Source organism: Leptinotarsa decemlineata, unplaced genomic scaffold, assembly GCF_025532065.1.
Source record: "Leptinotarsa decemlineata unplaced genomic scaffold, Ldec_3_MD MMD2_tig00026345_RagTag_RagTag, whole genome shotgun sequence".
In the NCBI taxonomy this organism is placed as follows: domain Eukaryota; kingdom Metazoa; phylum Arthropoda; class Insecta; order Coleoptera; family Chrysomelidae; genus Leptinotarsa; species Leptinotarsa decemlineata.
Window position 1 is genome coordinate 300,350 of NW_027412696.1, and position 17,730 is coordinate 318,079.

A 17,730-nucleotide genomic window follows, 5' to 3' on the forward strand; every position below is an offset into this window, starting at 1 on the left:
TAGTATGTCACCAGGACGTAGCTTCATGTCTATAATCTTTTCTCAACAAGGAAGCTACCCATATTGTCTCATTAGAAGATACAGTAATACTCGACAGAGCCCAAAATTACTACATATATATATATATATATATATATATATATATATATATATATATATATATATATATATATATATATATATATATATATATATATATTTATATATAGAGAGAGAGAAGCAATAGAGATTCAAAACATAAGAATAATTTCAATAGAGGTACACGAACACGAACAATTATAAATAGAGTGCGTTGGATAAAACAGGAACAAGAACCAGAGCACCAGCTTGGGTATTGCGACCGTTACCACATCGCCTTTAAAAATGTCTACCGCAACAACAGACGAAACGTCAGGCATAAAAACCTACAGACCACGATCAGAAAACCCAGAAAATAGTCTTCATACAGGTATCTTCCGCCGTGAAAGTTTACATTCTACGATATTTGTTCTGTAAGTAGTGGTATGAAGTTTCAAAGTGCTATAGATTTGGAGGTAATCCCAGAAATTGGCTCTACGTACAGGGTTTTTTCAAGAAATTAGATGACGATTTCACAATCGTCAATAAAGAAAGTTCCAGTACCTCATTCAATCAACATTCCAAGGATCTAGGGTGATAATAGGCGTGGAGAGTTTCCTGCCGACAGCAGAGGATTATTCGAAAGCCATTGATGCAATAAAACTGGGATTTTTATTAGAAAAACTTGCCATAGAGAAGGAAATGTTGAGAAATTATTGGCATTGGTGATGTGTTCATGTGGCATTGGTGATGTGTTCATGTGCTGATGTGTTCATTGAAAAAAGCAAATGACATATAAGGTGAATTATCTAATGGATCACAAACAGATGAAGTTATTTCCAATATCACCAGAAAAAACTCTTCCAAAGAATTATCTTGATTTTGACGGAAAATAATGGTTATGAACGACGTTGTAGCTGAAAATGGTGTTAACTTTATCAGATTATGAATAACCAGAGATGGAACTCCTGATACAACCAATATGGCTAGGTAATTATTGACAGGTTGAGTTGTTCAAATACAGTCAGGTTTAATGGCAATAGACATTTTTTTGGGCTGGACATTCCATGTTGATATATAATTTTGAAATAAAGGATTCATGGGAACTAGATATTTTTGGTAACAAAGATCCATTCGACTAATTATCCAAAGAATATTCAAATCAAGAAGTATTGAGAATTTTTCAGGAAACGGTTACAGTTGACAATGAATCATGATGATGTAAGAGAGTGGAAGTGGGAGCAGAAGATGATCTTCAAGAAAATACATCAAATGGACTCGGTTTATTGTGGAACAGTGATACATCTATCGATACCTATATACAACTATCAATCCTAATAATTGGTCAGATGAAAAGTATGATAAGGCAACTTTGTATCCTGAATTATTGCAAATTATTGCTTCAACTGACATGGGAAGAGAAAATAGGTTGGGATGATGAATAGAGTGAACCGATTGAGAGTGAATTTTTGAATTGGTTTCAAGGTCTATTCTATTTGTACACCTAGATACTTCTCTGCCCTTTCTGGGGTCAGATGGCTTAGATAGAAATTCACACATTTTGTGGTACTTGTAAATATTCATATGCTGCTGTTACTTTTTTGAAAATACAGTTCAGTTTAATTGATTCAAGCGAAATCTAGAGTAGCTCCAGTGGAAAAGATAATTTTACCTCGTTTGGAGTTGGCTGCAATAACAATTGGGTGACGTTTTTCAAAATCAGTTGCTGATTTTTGTGAATTTTTTAAAGTTGAATAAAATAAATATTTCGAAATGAAATTTCGAAACGTTAATCTACTTTTCTGGCTGATACCACGCTGGACAATGAATTATATCCGACTGACGAGAAAATCATCTGCAAATACACAACAGAGGTTAGTCTTGCAGAAGATTCTCGTTCTCGAAACATTCATCTCTCCCAACGTTCAGGTATATCCCTGCCGAAAAACAAATACTTCCCCGGCTAATACCACGGTGGACATTGAATTATATACGACAGTCATACAAGATACCTCACAAAGGTAAGTTTTGCCGATGATTCTCGTTCATCCAGCAGTAGTGCCCGGTATTACCCGGGGAAGTAATTATATTCCGGCAGGCATTTCCCAGGACCTACCGCTCAGGTACGTTGGGAAAAGTGAATGTTTTGGGATTTTATTTCAAAATGTTCGTTTTATATTATACGCTGGTGTTTGTTTTCTCCCATCCAGATATGCGACAAAACAACCACCCGCGGTTTCTATGCCTCTTGGTCAGATGTTATGTAACAATTTTGTACAAGAAAAATGAGATTTGAAACTTTCTATGTTTTTTTACCACTTTTATTTGTAACTAACGTTACTGCAGTTTTGTCCTAAAATGACATTTTCAAACCTATTCATTAAAAATTTTCAATGTATAAGTATATAAGTAAAAATTAAAAGTTTTTAATGTATAAGTATATAAGTATAAGTTTGAAAATGTCCTTATAGGATGAAACTGCAGTAACGTTAGTTACAAATAAAAGTGGTACAGACAATTCTCATTTTTTATGATAATTTCCTACCACATAGTAACGGCAAAAATTTATTGAATTTTGCACAATAGTGAAATATTGAATTCAAAAAAGAAATGTGAAAACTAAAACATCTTGAGAACACTACCTGAGATTTTGAATTGCTTAAACTCCAATGAGATGAATATCAACTATCCACTCACCTTATGAAATGATGGTTCCCTTGGATTTTTTCCAACGTCTACGATGTAAACTCTATCTGATCCCAAAGCGGGCAACACAAGTTTATCCCTTACGGCTGTATTGGAACAAGGTGATGTCGAATGACAGCTCGAACATACATTCCATCCAGAGTGATGTAATTCATCATTTTCATTACCAGTTCGGAGTCGATGTATTATCTTGAAAGTTGAAAGAGAAAAACTTTTCATGACAGAAACAGATTTTGATATAGGGATCAAAATTAGGAAAATGGTAGGAGAATATGTTGAAGTCAATAGAAATGAATAAACTTATCTTTTACTTAAACTAATCAATCATTGAAGTTTTTTCAGGAATAATTGAAGGACTTCTTTTCTGTCAAAACACGGGGTTATTATCCCCTATATTACCCACTCATCTGTCGATGTATCGACTAATGGACATCACTACAATTTTTGTAAAGGTGCCCACTATATTTTCAATTCAACTGAGGATGGTACTATGTAGTGAAACGCGTATTCAAAATGAAGTCTATATTGTGAAAATTTGAAATTATATTATCATGAATAGTGTTATTGTTTTGCAGTTGTCAAGATTCAATCTATTCATCATTTTTTAATCATAAAAAACATTACCACAGACCTGAAAAAATGACAAAAACATATTACACAATAATGTTCACTCCCAGAATAACTTCCAGAATCGAAACGCTGAAACTAAATCTAAACCAAATGCATTACTGAACCAACATGAGTCAGTGATAACCCATAATTCATTTATGGCCTCACATAGTAATATTTTATTGTGTACGAAACATTGTGTATACACACAACTCATCTGGTAATGAACACGGGTGCAGAGTTCTTTTGAATTCAGGATCACTTCTTAACTAACGAATTATGTAACAGAATACGGTCGTGTCAAAGCTATTCTTATTTTACGGGTTTGTACAGCACATACCCTGCCAAGTGGAAGTATAATCATTCATTTTTTTACATGCCAAAACAAATATCAGTAATGAGTTAATAAAAATCTCAGACTCAGTAAATGCTTTATAACTTCTGCAAAATTGTCATTATAGGAATGTAGGCTTTCACGGCTGTCGTCAGTGTTTTGGTTGGTTTCCGGGTTTTGCCGTAGTTTTCTTTGGTAATAATATCCAAACGTTTCAACTGCAACTGTGGCAGTCATCTTCAGTAACGTGGTCGAAGTACTCTTCTTGACGTGTCAACTGCCTTCCGGAGATCACATAGAACGACAAAATACAAAATTTCATCCAAAAGTGCACAGAAGAATGAACATTAGCAAGTTGACCTACTCTTAATGTAATGTTGAATTAATTCCTGCTGCATGAAATAAATTGGGGAAAGCAATATTTCAACTTTTTACTGATAATGTTGATTTCAATAGTAGTGGTAATTCAGGCCACATGTTTTCACCCTAAGAAAACTCGTCCTATACAAAATATTTTTTTGATTTGAAAAATTACTATCCAGTCTAGCAACCAATCCAGAACTTTACACAGTCACCGTAAGCTCTCCATTAGGATCTTCTTACCACAAACTCATTTCAGTGTTGAGTGAATTACCGATAAATACTGGGGAACAATCCAAGCCGCGCAAAGTTTGGCATTACAGATCTGCTGAGTGGGACGATCTTTAAGACCTTTTTCGAAATTTCCCATAGCTAGATGTTTGTTTCAGCCATAATGATCCATTATCTTGTACTTCTGATGTCACGGAAATTATTCTATTATTCATGGATGCATATATTCCTTTTTAAATGAAACGAACTTCTAACGTCAAACCTTGGTTCAACAAAAATTGCGAGCAAGCTGTTGCTTCCAAAAATCTCCCCTACCGGCAGTGGCGCAAACATCCCAGTGCCAAAAACCGAACTAGGTTTATTGATGCTCACAACAGCTGCAAACTTAAAATAAATAATGCAAATAACTTCACTATCAGAGAATTAAGGATGAGTTGCTTGCCAGTCCCAACGGTTCTAGATCCTTCTGGTCGGTAGCTAAAGCTGTTAATCAAAATTTACAAAATCCACAATTCCACCAATAACACAAGCGGATGGTCCGATTGCAACAACAGCCATAGAAAAAGCAAATATACTAGCTGAACAATTTGCGTTCCACTCCACAGTCGATTTTCTTGGAAAGGCACCATCCACTATTTCCACACTAGAATCCACAATGCCAGAAATTACTTTTCGATAACGTCTAGTCAGGAGAATTTTGAAACAGCCTAGTATCAACAAGGCGTGTGGTCCTGAGAAGTGCCCGTCATCGTACTTAAAAAGTGCGCAAATAAACTCGCACCGGTATTTTGTAAACCTTTCAACCTGTCTTACAAAGAGGGTTTTTTTTGTTGGAAGAACTCCCGCGCTCAGCCCATTCCCAAAAAGGGCAAGAAAAAATCTTTCAAATAACTACATACCTTAAATATTTGGAAGGCTCCAACATCTTGAGCGATCATCAATATGGTTTTCGGAAACAAAGATCAACAGGCGGCCTCCTATCGTATCTCAACCATATTTGGATAACGCAATCGAGAAACATGGAGAGTTAAGAGCTGATGAGCTTATTATTTCTAAGGCTTTTGACTATGTGTGGCCGTGTTTGCTGGCCAAATTTCGATGCTATGGCTTGTCGGATTTTTGTGTATGGCTCTCCTGCTTCCTGAATGAACATTCCCTGCAAGTGGCCTCGATGGATATCTCTCGAATACTTTCAATCCAGGGATTCATATTGTCTCCAACCCTCTTTTATTGTATATTAACGACTTATTGGAAAAAATCAAGAATCCGATACATTGCTCTGCTGTTGACAGTACACTTGTTACGTCATTCCATTTGGATTCCAGGACATCGGCTGCGGATGCACATCTTCATCAGGCAGGAGGTTCCATATCTTAATGGGGATCTAGAAGTGATTTCGAATTGCGGTGAAACTAACCAGGTTCAATTCAATGCCACGAAAACACAGGCATCGGTTTTCTTCAAAAAGGTAAATCTCTCCGAACCGAATATAATAATATCAGGACAGACAATTCAGCTTTCTGCTTCGATAAGTTTGTTGAGGGTTGAAATGGACACCAATATGTCTTGGACAATCATGATGCTGGAATTGTAAGGGCTGCTTCTCAAAAGCTTGGAACACTGTTCCAAACCAGAAAACTGTACACACCTCAGCAACCTTTGATGCTTTATAAAGCTCAGATCAGACCTTCTTTGGAGTATTGTTCTCATGTATACCCGCCCCCAAATATACCCTAAAGCTGCTCGATTCCAGCAAAGAGTCATCCGCCTCACTGGAAGCGCGAACATCACTTGTAACCTTGATAGTCTGGAACATCGGAAAAAGGTTGGAGATAGCCTCTCTTCTATATTCGAGTTGAATTTTCAGTCCATACACCAGTCAACTTATATAAATTGAGTTCTAGAAGACTTCAAAATGATGGATGCCAAAGTATATCGAATATTTTTTAGATTATTTTGAAATTACAGACGTTTTACTGATGAAATTAATACAAAAGAGCTATTGGATCGTTTCTGTTCATAGCTATATTTCAATATGTACTTCAATTTTGAGTATAAAACTAAGTGGTCCGACGTATAAAGATTGGACAGAAGTGTTAAGTTTATAAGAATTATAGTTAGGAATTATACGAAAAGTACACAAACTTTGAAACTTATGCAAGTTATTCCACAAAGAGTCAATTCAACTCTGTATAGTTATGCAGATGGAGACTGGATGCAGACTGGGGTGGAGATTCAAAAAACAGGATTTCTCCTGATAAGCTTCCTCTGATCAGGAGGCGAATGACAAAAACTTTTAGAAAACATTGACATCAATCAAATTATTGGAAGATCAAAAGTTGTTGAAAATTATTACAATGAGAAAGACATAATGACAAAACAAAACATATTGTGATCAGATACAATTATGCAAAGGAAGTGAAAAAGAAATGTGTTCTGTTTGATCTCTTGATATGGAGGAGGTGTGTTGGAATCAGTATTAAAAAGGCATTATAAATTTGTTTATAAATTTACAGAAAGTTGTTCGATATTCAATTTCATATTTCCTTCGTGTTACTTCACTACAGTTATCTAACAGTTCACATATGTAAACAAAAACAAACGGATAACAATTTGACCTTTGATTACTTCATATAATTGATAAGCTTGATGTGGTCCGTTTTTTTCAGATATATATATTTAGGTATTTGATGGGCAGATTCAACACAAAAGACTTTATCGCTTCGTTTCCACAATAAAACGTAGAAGTAACTTTACTAAAACTTATGAATTGATAGAATTCAGAAGTTGAATAAGTTCAGGAATCTCCAAAGTTTTTTATGTTTTGAATAAACTCTGTCCATTCAAGCAACGGAGTGTTTCAAAACGTTATCATGCATAGTGCACATGATCTGAAAGAAAGGACTTTCTTTCAGTTTGTATCTGAAAGTTACTTCTTTGCATGATCTACACATTCATGTATAAAGTTTCAAATTGATTACTTCCTTCCTTTCTTTGGAAGATTCTCTCATCCCTTTTTTTTGTATCAGATGGAGTAGTAGAAAGCCAAAAACTTCCTTTCCCAAAAAATTAATCACTCCTATAAATATAACCCCTTCAATTCAAATAACAAGTTATCTTGTTCACAAACACACGCGGTTTCTTGAGAGTATAATTAGGTAATTTTTACCTGAAGGATTCTTGAAGCCAGTTGAGAGGTCATCTGAAAAGGCTTGTCTCGAAGAAGTTATCGATTCATCAACCCAAATTTTGGACTTAGTGTGGCCTAGTGTGGCCTAGTGGTTTCATCCAGGTGATAGATTTTTCTATTTTCTCTTCTGTAGGCTTTTATTTTCATCAAATATTGTCGTCTCCACAATACTATTTCTGTTTCCTCGAGCAACAAACTATTTCTCCCTCCTTTTTAGTCGTAAAACCTAATTTTTTTATAATTTGTGGAATGTCGACCTTTTGAAATTTGGAACTGAATATACTGTTGTCATTTCGTTTGGAAAAAAATATGTACTTTATTTCCAATAGCGTTCAAATCAAAATCGTCTACCTTATCAATGGTTTTCTTTCGTGAAGGTTTTAGATCAGAAAAAGAATGTTTTTATTTATATTATCTCATAACTCCATATACATTTGAAGGAGACACTCCAGCGATGGTTCCTACTTTTTTCACGATTTTATCAACGGACAATAAAGTCTTTGCCTCAATTTAATTTTTGTAAATATTCATAAATACATTTTTTTCATTAATATAAAGGTGCAGTTTTTTTTTCTATTTTAGGTGAAGTGTAAGGACACAGATTAGCAGGTTCTTCAGCCGTATCAGTACTTGACATTTTGAAAGTTTTAAATTCTAAAATACCGTATTCGTACACACCACAGAAGTTAAAACGTAACTGACCACTCCGACACTGTAGCGATATACCTGAAACAATGAATTCTGCCAGCCGATTACAAGTAAATCTGATTGGCCAGCGTAAGGAGGCTTATTTATTTTACCTATTGAAAGCAAATGTGCATTGTGATCATGCTTTGATCACGCATCTCTCGTTGTTTGGAGTGCTTTGTTTGTTGGATTGATATAGTATAGTGAACCATTCATATATTATTGATATACTTATTATGTAGTATCATTCACCTGACAATATGTCGGAGAATTCGGATCGACATCCACAGTTGCCAACAGATCCGATTTGCCTTTGCCTCCATTTGGTTGGACACATACTACATACAAAAGCTCTTCCCTTGGTCCATTTTTCATGGCATCTTGAGGTGAAGCATATCCAGGACCTAGTAATAATACATGAAAGTTTATCTTTATATATAAAACTAAATCGTTTTAGTTTCACAAGTTATAAGTCAAGATCGGATGGACTCATTTTAATGATTTTTGATTGGTTATATTTGTCTCTACCCAGAATAGCAGAATTACTATCAAAACATCTGAAGAATTAGAAAAATAATGTAGTAGATATATAACACAAAGTCGTAAAATCGTAGGTACACCATTTATGAATCAATAACGGCTGGGCCGATTTCATTAATTTTTGATTCATTTGATAGATCTCTGCCCAGAATGGCAGAACAACTACCGAAATATTTGAACTATGAAAATAATCAAGGACTCAACAAATTGACGACATTCTGTTTGTTGGGTATTGATAGATGTCATGGTGCACACAAAGACAATTTCCCAGGCCAATCAGCTTAATCCCTTCCTTAAACAAAGTGGCAGAACGTGTCATCCTGAAAAGATTAGAGGACCAAACCAACGAACTAGGAATCCTACCACATGAACAGTTCGGTTTCAGATCTGAATACTTGACAGAGTTGCAAGTCCTGAGGTTAGTAGACTTTGCCATGGAAGGCTTCATCCTTGGCAAAGGATGCAACACCGGAGCGATTTTCTCAGAGGTCTCCAAGGCATTTGACAAGAGTCTGGCATAATGGACTTTTGGTCGAAATGATCAACTTTGGCTACACAAAACCAATGGTAAGATTACTGGAGTATTTTCTAGCTGACACTCGATGCCGCTGCAGAGTGGGACAAGAACTATCAACGATGTAATTACTGGAAGCAGGGGTCCCACAAGGTGCAGTCCTTTCGCCTCACCTCTTCTCGGTATACACAGCAGACTTGCCCAAGCCGGAGAACAACTTCAACAAGTTGGTGCTCTATCTGGACGACACAGCTTTGCTGGCGAGATCAACAAGTCAAGCGCACGTCACCAGATACTTGCAGCAACAAGCAGATATATTAGAGGAATGGGCCAACCTGTGGAAGATCAGTATAAACCCTGACAAGAGTCAGGCAATACTGTTCACCCGGAGAATGGTACACCCGGAAGAAAACGTCATCTTCAACGGACAAGAGATTCCGTGGACTAACGAAGCTAGATATTTGGGGTTCAACCTGGACAAAAGATTAACGTCATGTCCCACATACGGCAGAGAATAGGAATGGCGAGATCTGCCCGACAAAACCTATTACCAATAATAGGTCGAAGAAGCAACATGGGATTGAAAGTGAAGCTGCTGATGAAAAAGACCTTAATACTGCCGATAATCCTGTATGCCTGTATGCGACATACAGAAAACAGATCCAGTCGTTTATGAATGCGTGCGTAAGGGCCGCCTTAAACGCTCCAAGATATGTACCGAATAGGTACATATTCCGGGATCTAGTCCTGAACATACACGCAGGCATGAGGAAACACGCAGAGGACACGTTTGACAGAATTCAAGCGCACGACAATCCAGCGCTAAGCGTCCTATATAACGCATTGAATAGGGATGACCCCAGATTCCGAGAGAGGGACAAACACAAGAGGCCAACGAAGCAGAACCAAAGACCACCCCCGAGAGTCGCTGTCAAGCGGCTCCGGTAAGTATAAACATTTCTTAACCAGACTTCAAATTGATCTAATTTTCAGATTCACCGAGAACCAACACTTGCTCGCTGCTAAAAACACTAATCTCCGGATAGTTTTTGGGGACCCCATGCAATAATTCAGTTAGGAAAGTCATGTTAAAACAATTCTACAGATCAAAAAATGAAAGCACCTAGAGGCTGACTTTCGACCAAAGAAAAACAGATGTCAATCTTGCTGAAGTGACCATAAGTAAGTCGAGGACCGCTCCGGAGGAGCGGTTGTGGATGGACAAGATTGTTTTGTTCTGTACACATTAACCGTGTGGAGAATATTTCAACTCAGGGCACTCAACCCGGGAGGCATGGGGGACAAAGACAATTGAGGTTATGATATTTGCGATTGTATGCGCATGAATAATTAATGTCATAACAGAAGGAAAGTTAGCAATATTCATCCCAGTGTTTTTTTCAATGTCGCGAACAAGAAAAAAAAGCGATTTATTTCCAACAGGAGTACCCAGTTACAGGAAATGCTATTATTACAGAGTATATATGAAATAAATATTAAAAATAATGGAATATAGAAATGTATAAAAGTAAATGCTAAAACAAAGTATATATAAAATATTCGTATGAGTAGAATTTAAAGGGAATGAAAAATTGAGTATTATAACACAAAAAGTTACAAATCATGCAATGTAGCAGATGATCGAATCTTCCACAAAGAAGACGAAATAACAATAATATAATTGAGTTTGTTGAGATATTCAGTACAAAAGTGAAAACAATGACATGGAACGAATAAAGAAGGAGAGAATCACGAAGTGCTAGTGGTGAAACTGTTGCTTTTTTATGTGATACAAGCGACTTACTTTAAATATAATATTAGTCATGATAATCTTATCTGAATAAAATATTATTTTACATTTGTAACATCAAATTTCTAACAAATTGTCAGTGAAGGTTTGAATCATTATGCAGAAATTGAGTGGGCATACTTGGAATATACTTTGAAGGAATTCGATTTCCAATTATTGAAAATCATCGACTTTATGTTGATGATAGACACTACCTTGCACTGACGAGTGGCCAAACAGCCTGAAACCGGTTTCCAAGTGTGTTCCAATAATTGAAAATCGATTGCGGCAGTTGTATCACTAACAGCATATGCCAGAGGAACTTCAGTGAAGAATCCTGCAGTGACAACTGTCGGATATAATCCAACGACCTTCGTGGTATTATCCAAGGGAGAAGTTGTTTTCTGATAGGTATCATTCCATCAACTTACAGTGTAGGCAATTTGAGACTGGCTTGAACGAATTGTTCTTTCAGATGATTTGAAAAGAAAGACTGTTTGGTGTTTAAGTTTTTACTGTACTATGGTGTTTTTTACGTAACTGATATTAATTGATCTTATGAAAGTCGTAATTAGGAGTATTGACATAATTGGATACCTATGTTGTCATAGATGTGTCTCCAGACATAGAGGTATGATGACATTGTTAAGTGTATTCAAGAAACACTTCATTGTGTGATTTTCACCCAACAGTTGTTTCTTTCAGCAGGTGTTTCGCTATACAACAGCTTCTTTGGGCGTGTTTATACTCACTCACTATATAAACGCCAGTGTCTATAATCACCTATATACACAGGTAACTAACTCAGACACACCCGAAAAAGCTATTGTATAGCGAAACATTTCTTTCGGTTTTGTAAAACTATGCAGTAAAATTCTCACAATGAAGTGTTATAAGGATAATAATCCTTATAAGGATTATGTTTTGAGGGAAAAATAAAGAAAACGTTATAACAATCAGTCAGTCTTAATTTTTTCATCTTTAAATCACAACGTTATGCAGTTTTCGACATTTTTACTTATTGATAATCAACATAACAAACCCTTATTTAAGAAAAAATATTAATTGCACCTTGAAAATAGGTGAGGTGTTTATTTGAGTAGGTGTAGATCTTTCTTTTGAATATTATTGATGATTTTTCAAAAATATTAAACATAAAATTACTTATTTGAGTTACCTAATATCACAATAGGTACTTGATTAATATTTATGTAATAAACAAAGTGAATCACAAAGTAAGTCATGACAATATTAGGCACGTGAACTCGGCAAAATGCTTCGTCGCTTGCATGAAATTCAATGCGACGAACATGACCGATCACAGTGCGGGAACTCCCGAATGCATTTTCGGTTTCGGTCGTAGTTTCGGCAGTTTGTCGCCGAAACCGAAACTAAACCGAAACCCGTTTTTTTTGCCGAAACTCGACCGAAACCGAGCTTTCGGTCGGACACTAGTTGAGCATGTTGGGCATGTTGTCATAGTTTTATGTATTGTCACACTCTCAAGTTTTTCAAGTATCCTGCACCATCAATTTAATTCCGTTAATCATATTCCAATATTTGATTTCATTTTCATATAAAAATCGAATATAAATGATCTTAACAAGTTCAGGTGCCATGTTATAAAGTTGAGGACCAAAATATTTAGCAAATGGCTGTCCAATAGCCTTGGTAGGAATTGTTTGCTTCCGCACACCAGTCAAAATATTTAAGCAATAAATCTACCTCACACACCACACACACTTCTTTGAACATGTTGTCTCTAGGGCACGTAACTTTTTCCCCTGAATTATTTTCAGTATGATTTTTTTGATAACAATCAAATTCTCGAGATAATAGTCACTCACACTTTCCTATCCTATGATTCCATAAGATAATAGTGATCTAACCAAAGCGTAGTATACTATTTTTAGGTGCATGAATGTATGTGAGTCCACTTAGTTTTCTCACTAAAATTTGAATTGGGAGATTCCATCTCGAATGCTGATATGTCTTCCTTAATTTCACAGTTTTTCCGAATCTTAATAATTCCATATTAGGTAGGTGAGCTGAATGAGAAGTGAATATTATGTATCTTTTTTCCAAGTTAAATTCGAGCTTGTTATATCTGAACCACTCGTTATATTTGAAAAAATAGCTTCCAAACATCACATTGACTGACTGGTAGAAGATGGCGGTGTCATCAGCGAAGCTCCTAATAATATCATTTGTGTTCGTAATGAAAAACTGTTTCATTACGAACACAAACTGTTCATTTAGATGATGAGTAAAAGGGGGCCCTATACTGTCCCTTGCGGTACACCGTATGTAATGGTCATTCGATCACTCATAATACCATCCGTGCTGACTCTTTGCTCTCGGTCTGGTAAATAGTCAAGGTCATTCAGCGTTTTTGTAGTGTCGAAGGCCTTTGACAGATACTACTGAAATGTCTAAAGCAGGTTTTCTTTTATAGATAATAATAAAAATAATAATAATATACTTTATTGTCCAAAAAAAAAATCTTGTTGACAAAGATAGTTTCGTATATTCAGCAGGTATATTTCAGTCGATTTTTTTGTCTAAAGTCATATTTTGACTGTGAAAAGGTCTCTTGTTTATTCAGGAAGCTCACTATCCTTTCCTTCATTATTTTTTTCCATAATTTTTGAAAATTTTGGTACAAATCAGTTGTGTGGTATTGTTATACCCTATGTTTTACTCAATGTATTTATTGCATGTGACTGCAATGTTTTCTGTCCTGTATCTGTTGACTATTCTCTTGACTTTTCATTTAACCTTTTCTGCTTTCGTTAACCAGCTGTTACACCCCTACGAACGACAACCCTCAGAAGTCGAAACTTGTGCGAGCTATGGACTAACGAGGTCTAACCTCTCAACGTGTCATTCCTAACACGTTATCACGTAATTGCCAACGTTATCGACGTTGGCAATTCACAAATAAAATCTTTCGAATGACGAAATACAGAGTTCTTGTTTGAATCCAGTTATAACCTCCAATATATTGTTACGTTATCCGTAAAAGGTACCTATTTATTGTCGCTTGCCCACGTACTAATAGCTCATATTAAGATCATAAACAACCACCCGATAGCTGCTGCCACTAACGGAAAAATTAGAAACTTTGTTGGTCCTTGACCAAGGTATTTTAATCATTTTCAGTTGGAAATTGACAATGATACTTGAACTGTGAATTTAACTTAGGGATTTTCGTAAACGCTATAAGCGGTTGTAAATCACATATTCACAGAAACGGATTCGTAATAGTGCTGATTTGGAAGGTTGAGAATTCCGTTTTTTTATCTCTTCGGAGGATATTTATATCAGTTTTTTTCCAACTGTATATGAAAACGTCTTCGAATTATTAGGGTTCGATAATCGGAGGTGAGTTTTCAAGTATTATTCCTTGTGTCATCACAGGACAACAATATATCCCATAATACGAGGAATCTAACAATAATTTAATTTCAGGCGTTTTTTTTTTAATAACTTTTTGTACCACCCAGAAAAACTCGATATTATTATACGAACACTCATTTGGGGACAAGGAAATGAGGAAATGACACATGGGATTTCATTCTCTTCCTTGATGGAGCAACGTAATAGTGCCGTATTACAGCTGGCCCTCTGGAATCGAGGCTAAGTACCGCATAGCGGCATTAAGGACTTTCCTTTTGAGTGAAAATTTAATATATATATATATTATTTTTTATATTAATACCTTCACATTTCACATTACCAATATCATGTCTTCCGGTCAAATTTCTCTTCAGAAATTTCTAACTAGAAAATAAGTTTTCCCCCTCGTTGTGCAGGAGATTGGAAGGGTAGTTTTCTTTTTCCCAAACACCCTGTCCAGTTTTCTCTGTCGTGCACGACCCCCCTCCGTGGTTGGCTATTATTTATTAGTTACGATTTTCCTTGCACATTGCCAAACCCTGTGTGAAAATATGTCAATACATCCATTTGCCAAATTTTGAGTTTTATTGGGGCATTACTGTATCGTGGATACTTTATAGATTTGGATCTGCTTGCTATTACATTATATAGGGTTAATAGTAAATCTGTTGGCGCCCTTGGAACATAAATCATTTGTATAACTCACCCCCCCTCTCGCTGTCTAAAAGCTAGCAGTGAGCAAATAACCCTATCCTGTTTATATCTAAAATACCCCACATATGAACTAATGATTAAATAGTAAGTAATAAGAAAAAAAATATTACGTAACAAGGGATTTTGGCGCCCAACGTGGGGCCTGTAAATACATTTTGTTATTCAGGCATAGATAAATTTCATTTCATTTCATTTGGTAGTGTTAATTGAAGTTCTTTATATATTGTACCTATATATTGTCATTGACATGAGATTTGCTTGCCAAAAAGATAAGAAAACAAACGAAACAAAAAAAATTATACCTAAAAAATTGTAGGTTCAGTTGACTTTCTGAACAGTAGGTAGTCGTTATCTTTATACATTTTTTATTCTGTTTTCTCCAAGACATGGTATTGGTTTTTTACATTTGTGTCGACTGCTTTGATTCTTGATGCATTAACGATAATTCCATAGTACGGGAGCATACACTAATTTTGGTGAATTTGTTTATATTCATTTTCGTATTTTGTTTCTGGGAAACTTATATAAAAATGGATTTCTCACGATTGCTCAGAGACGAATTAGTCTATGAATTACATGTAAGAGGGATCACGGAAACTACAAGCGAAACCGTGAAAACCATGCGTATGAAATTAAAAGAGTTGGTAGAAGGAGAGGAATTTGGTTCTGCTGGTTGTCATCCTTCATGCAAACTCAATGCTGTGGAAGAATTACAGATTTGTGAGGAAAAAATTCGTTCCTTAGCTGATTATTTGAATTCTCGAGAAAGCATAAAATCAAATAGCCATGATGCTCGCTTTGTAGAGTCGAAGCTCAAGCATTTGTATGCTAGACTGAAGAGAATCAATGTCCCGGACAATGATGCAACTTCAGCTCGCATTTTCGAACGATTATGCAAGTTAGAGGAACAATTGGAAGACAAGCTTTTTCTTGGTGATGGAGTAGTTTCTACAACCTCTTCAGTACCGGTAGTAAATACGGTTTATAAAACGAATTCCACTCCTGTCTACAAATGGGACATATCTTTTTCTGGCAAACCTAACAGTATAAGTGTTAATGCATTTTTAGAACGCGTTTCAGAGTATAAAAAATCATGGCACGTATCAGACCAGGATTTAGTCGATTCTCTGGAAGATATTTTGAGTGATAAAGCTCTCTTGTGGTTTCGATCAGTTAGGGAAAAAATCGATACGTGGGAAAAATTTGTGAACGAACTTAAAACTGAATATTTGGGACATGACTATCAAGTCAATCTTTGGGAAGAAATCCGAAATAGGCGACAAAAGCCGAACGAAAAAGTTGGTGAATATTTTGCTTGTATGATAAACATGTTCAACCGTCTCCCTGTTAATTGTAGTGAAGACGATAAACTTGCCACCTTACAACGGAATATTGGACCGTACTTCATTGAAAAATTAGCTCTGGTTGAAATAAGGAGTGTTGATGAACTCTTAAAAAATTGTAAAAAAATCGAGATTTCACGTGAACTTGCATACAAGTCTAAGACGCAAGGTAATGTTTGTCTTTTGGAACCCGACTTAGCATACAATGGTCCACTTGAAAACCCACCTTCGGTTCATGAAGTACATGTTGATCAGGCTAAGAGTTCTAATAAATCATGTTGGAATTGTACTTCTAATCAACACAAATTTTCTCGGTGTAGGGAACCTAGAACCAGAAAGTTCTGTTTCTGTTGTGGAAAATCAGGTGTAACAAAATATACTTGTTCTTGTAATCCAAAAAACGACAAGAGAGGCCAACGTCAAACCGGTCAACGGTCTCTAAGTTAAGTATTTCTACAAAACCGGTTGATGACTCCTGGGAGTCATGGAAATTATTTGTCGGTGGAGAATACCGAAGAGAAAAAGTGAATGCCTTGTTCACTTCGGTTGGTTCAGATCCGAGACCCCGCTTAGAGGTCACGATCTATGGTGTTCTTTTCAGAGGTCTTCTAGATTCCGGAGCATCTCGGACTTGTATTGGTAGAGATGGTTGGTATAAACTATCTAAATTTAATTTACTTTTAGAAAAAAATATTCATAGTGTTTCGTTGGCAAATGGGGAAAAATGTGATGTCTTAGGTATAGTTAATATTCCGATAAAATTGGATTCAAGGGTTAAGTTGATGAAATGTTTAGTTGTGTTAGATTTACAGGATGAAATTATTTTTGGCATAGATTTTTGGAGAGATATGGATATCATCACTTCTTTTAGAAATAATTCATATGAGTTGGGAAAGTCGTATGATTTTGTTGATCGCCTTTTAGTTCAAGGTTACTTTGATCAAATGGGAAATGGTTTGGGTTGTGCAAAAGGGATCACTCATGTTATTGATACAGGGAACAGTCCTCCCATAAAACAAAGATATTAGCCAGTTTCGCCTTATATTCAGAAGGTGATAGATAAAGAGATAGACGAGATGTTATCTCTAGGTATTATCGAACCGTCCAAATCTGCATGGTCTAGCCCAGGTTAAAAAACCTGATGGAAATTACCGATTTTGTATTGATTTTCGTAAAGTCAATGAAGTAACCCGGCGAGACGCTTACCCCCTCCCTTATGTTAATCACATTTTGGCGAGGTTAAATAATGCAAAATAT

At 35.9% G+C, this 17,730-nt stretch overlaps 1 protein-coding gene across 1 annotated transcript in view; it reads right to left on the reverse strand.

Annotated features, from left to right (window-relative positions):
• The window catches only part of LOC111513093 (methanethiol oxidase), a 41,057-nt gene that overhangs the window by 12,917 nt on the left and 10,410 nt on the right, over positions 1 to 17,730 (reverse strand). Inside the window, exons 2-3 of the mRNA XM_074183771.1 lie at positions 8,427 to 8,578; positions 2,755 to 2,952 (exon numbers count right to left, since the gene is read on the reverse strand). Of these exons, the coding sequence (XP_074039872.1) occupies positions 2,755 to 2,952; positions 8,427 to 8,578 (350 nt within the window). The remainder of the gene's footprint in view (positions 1 to 2,754; positions 2,953 to 8,426; positions 8,579 to 17,730) is intronic.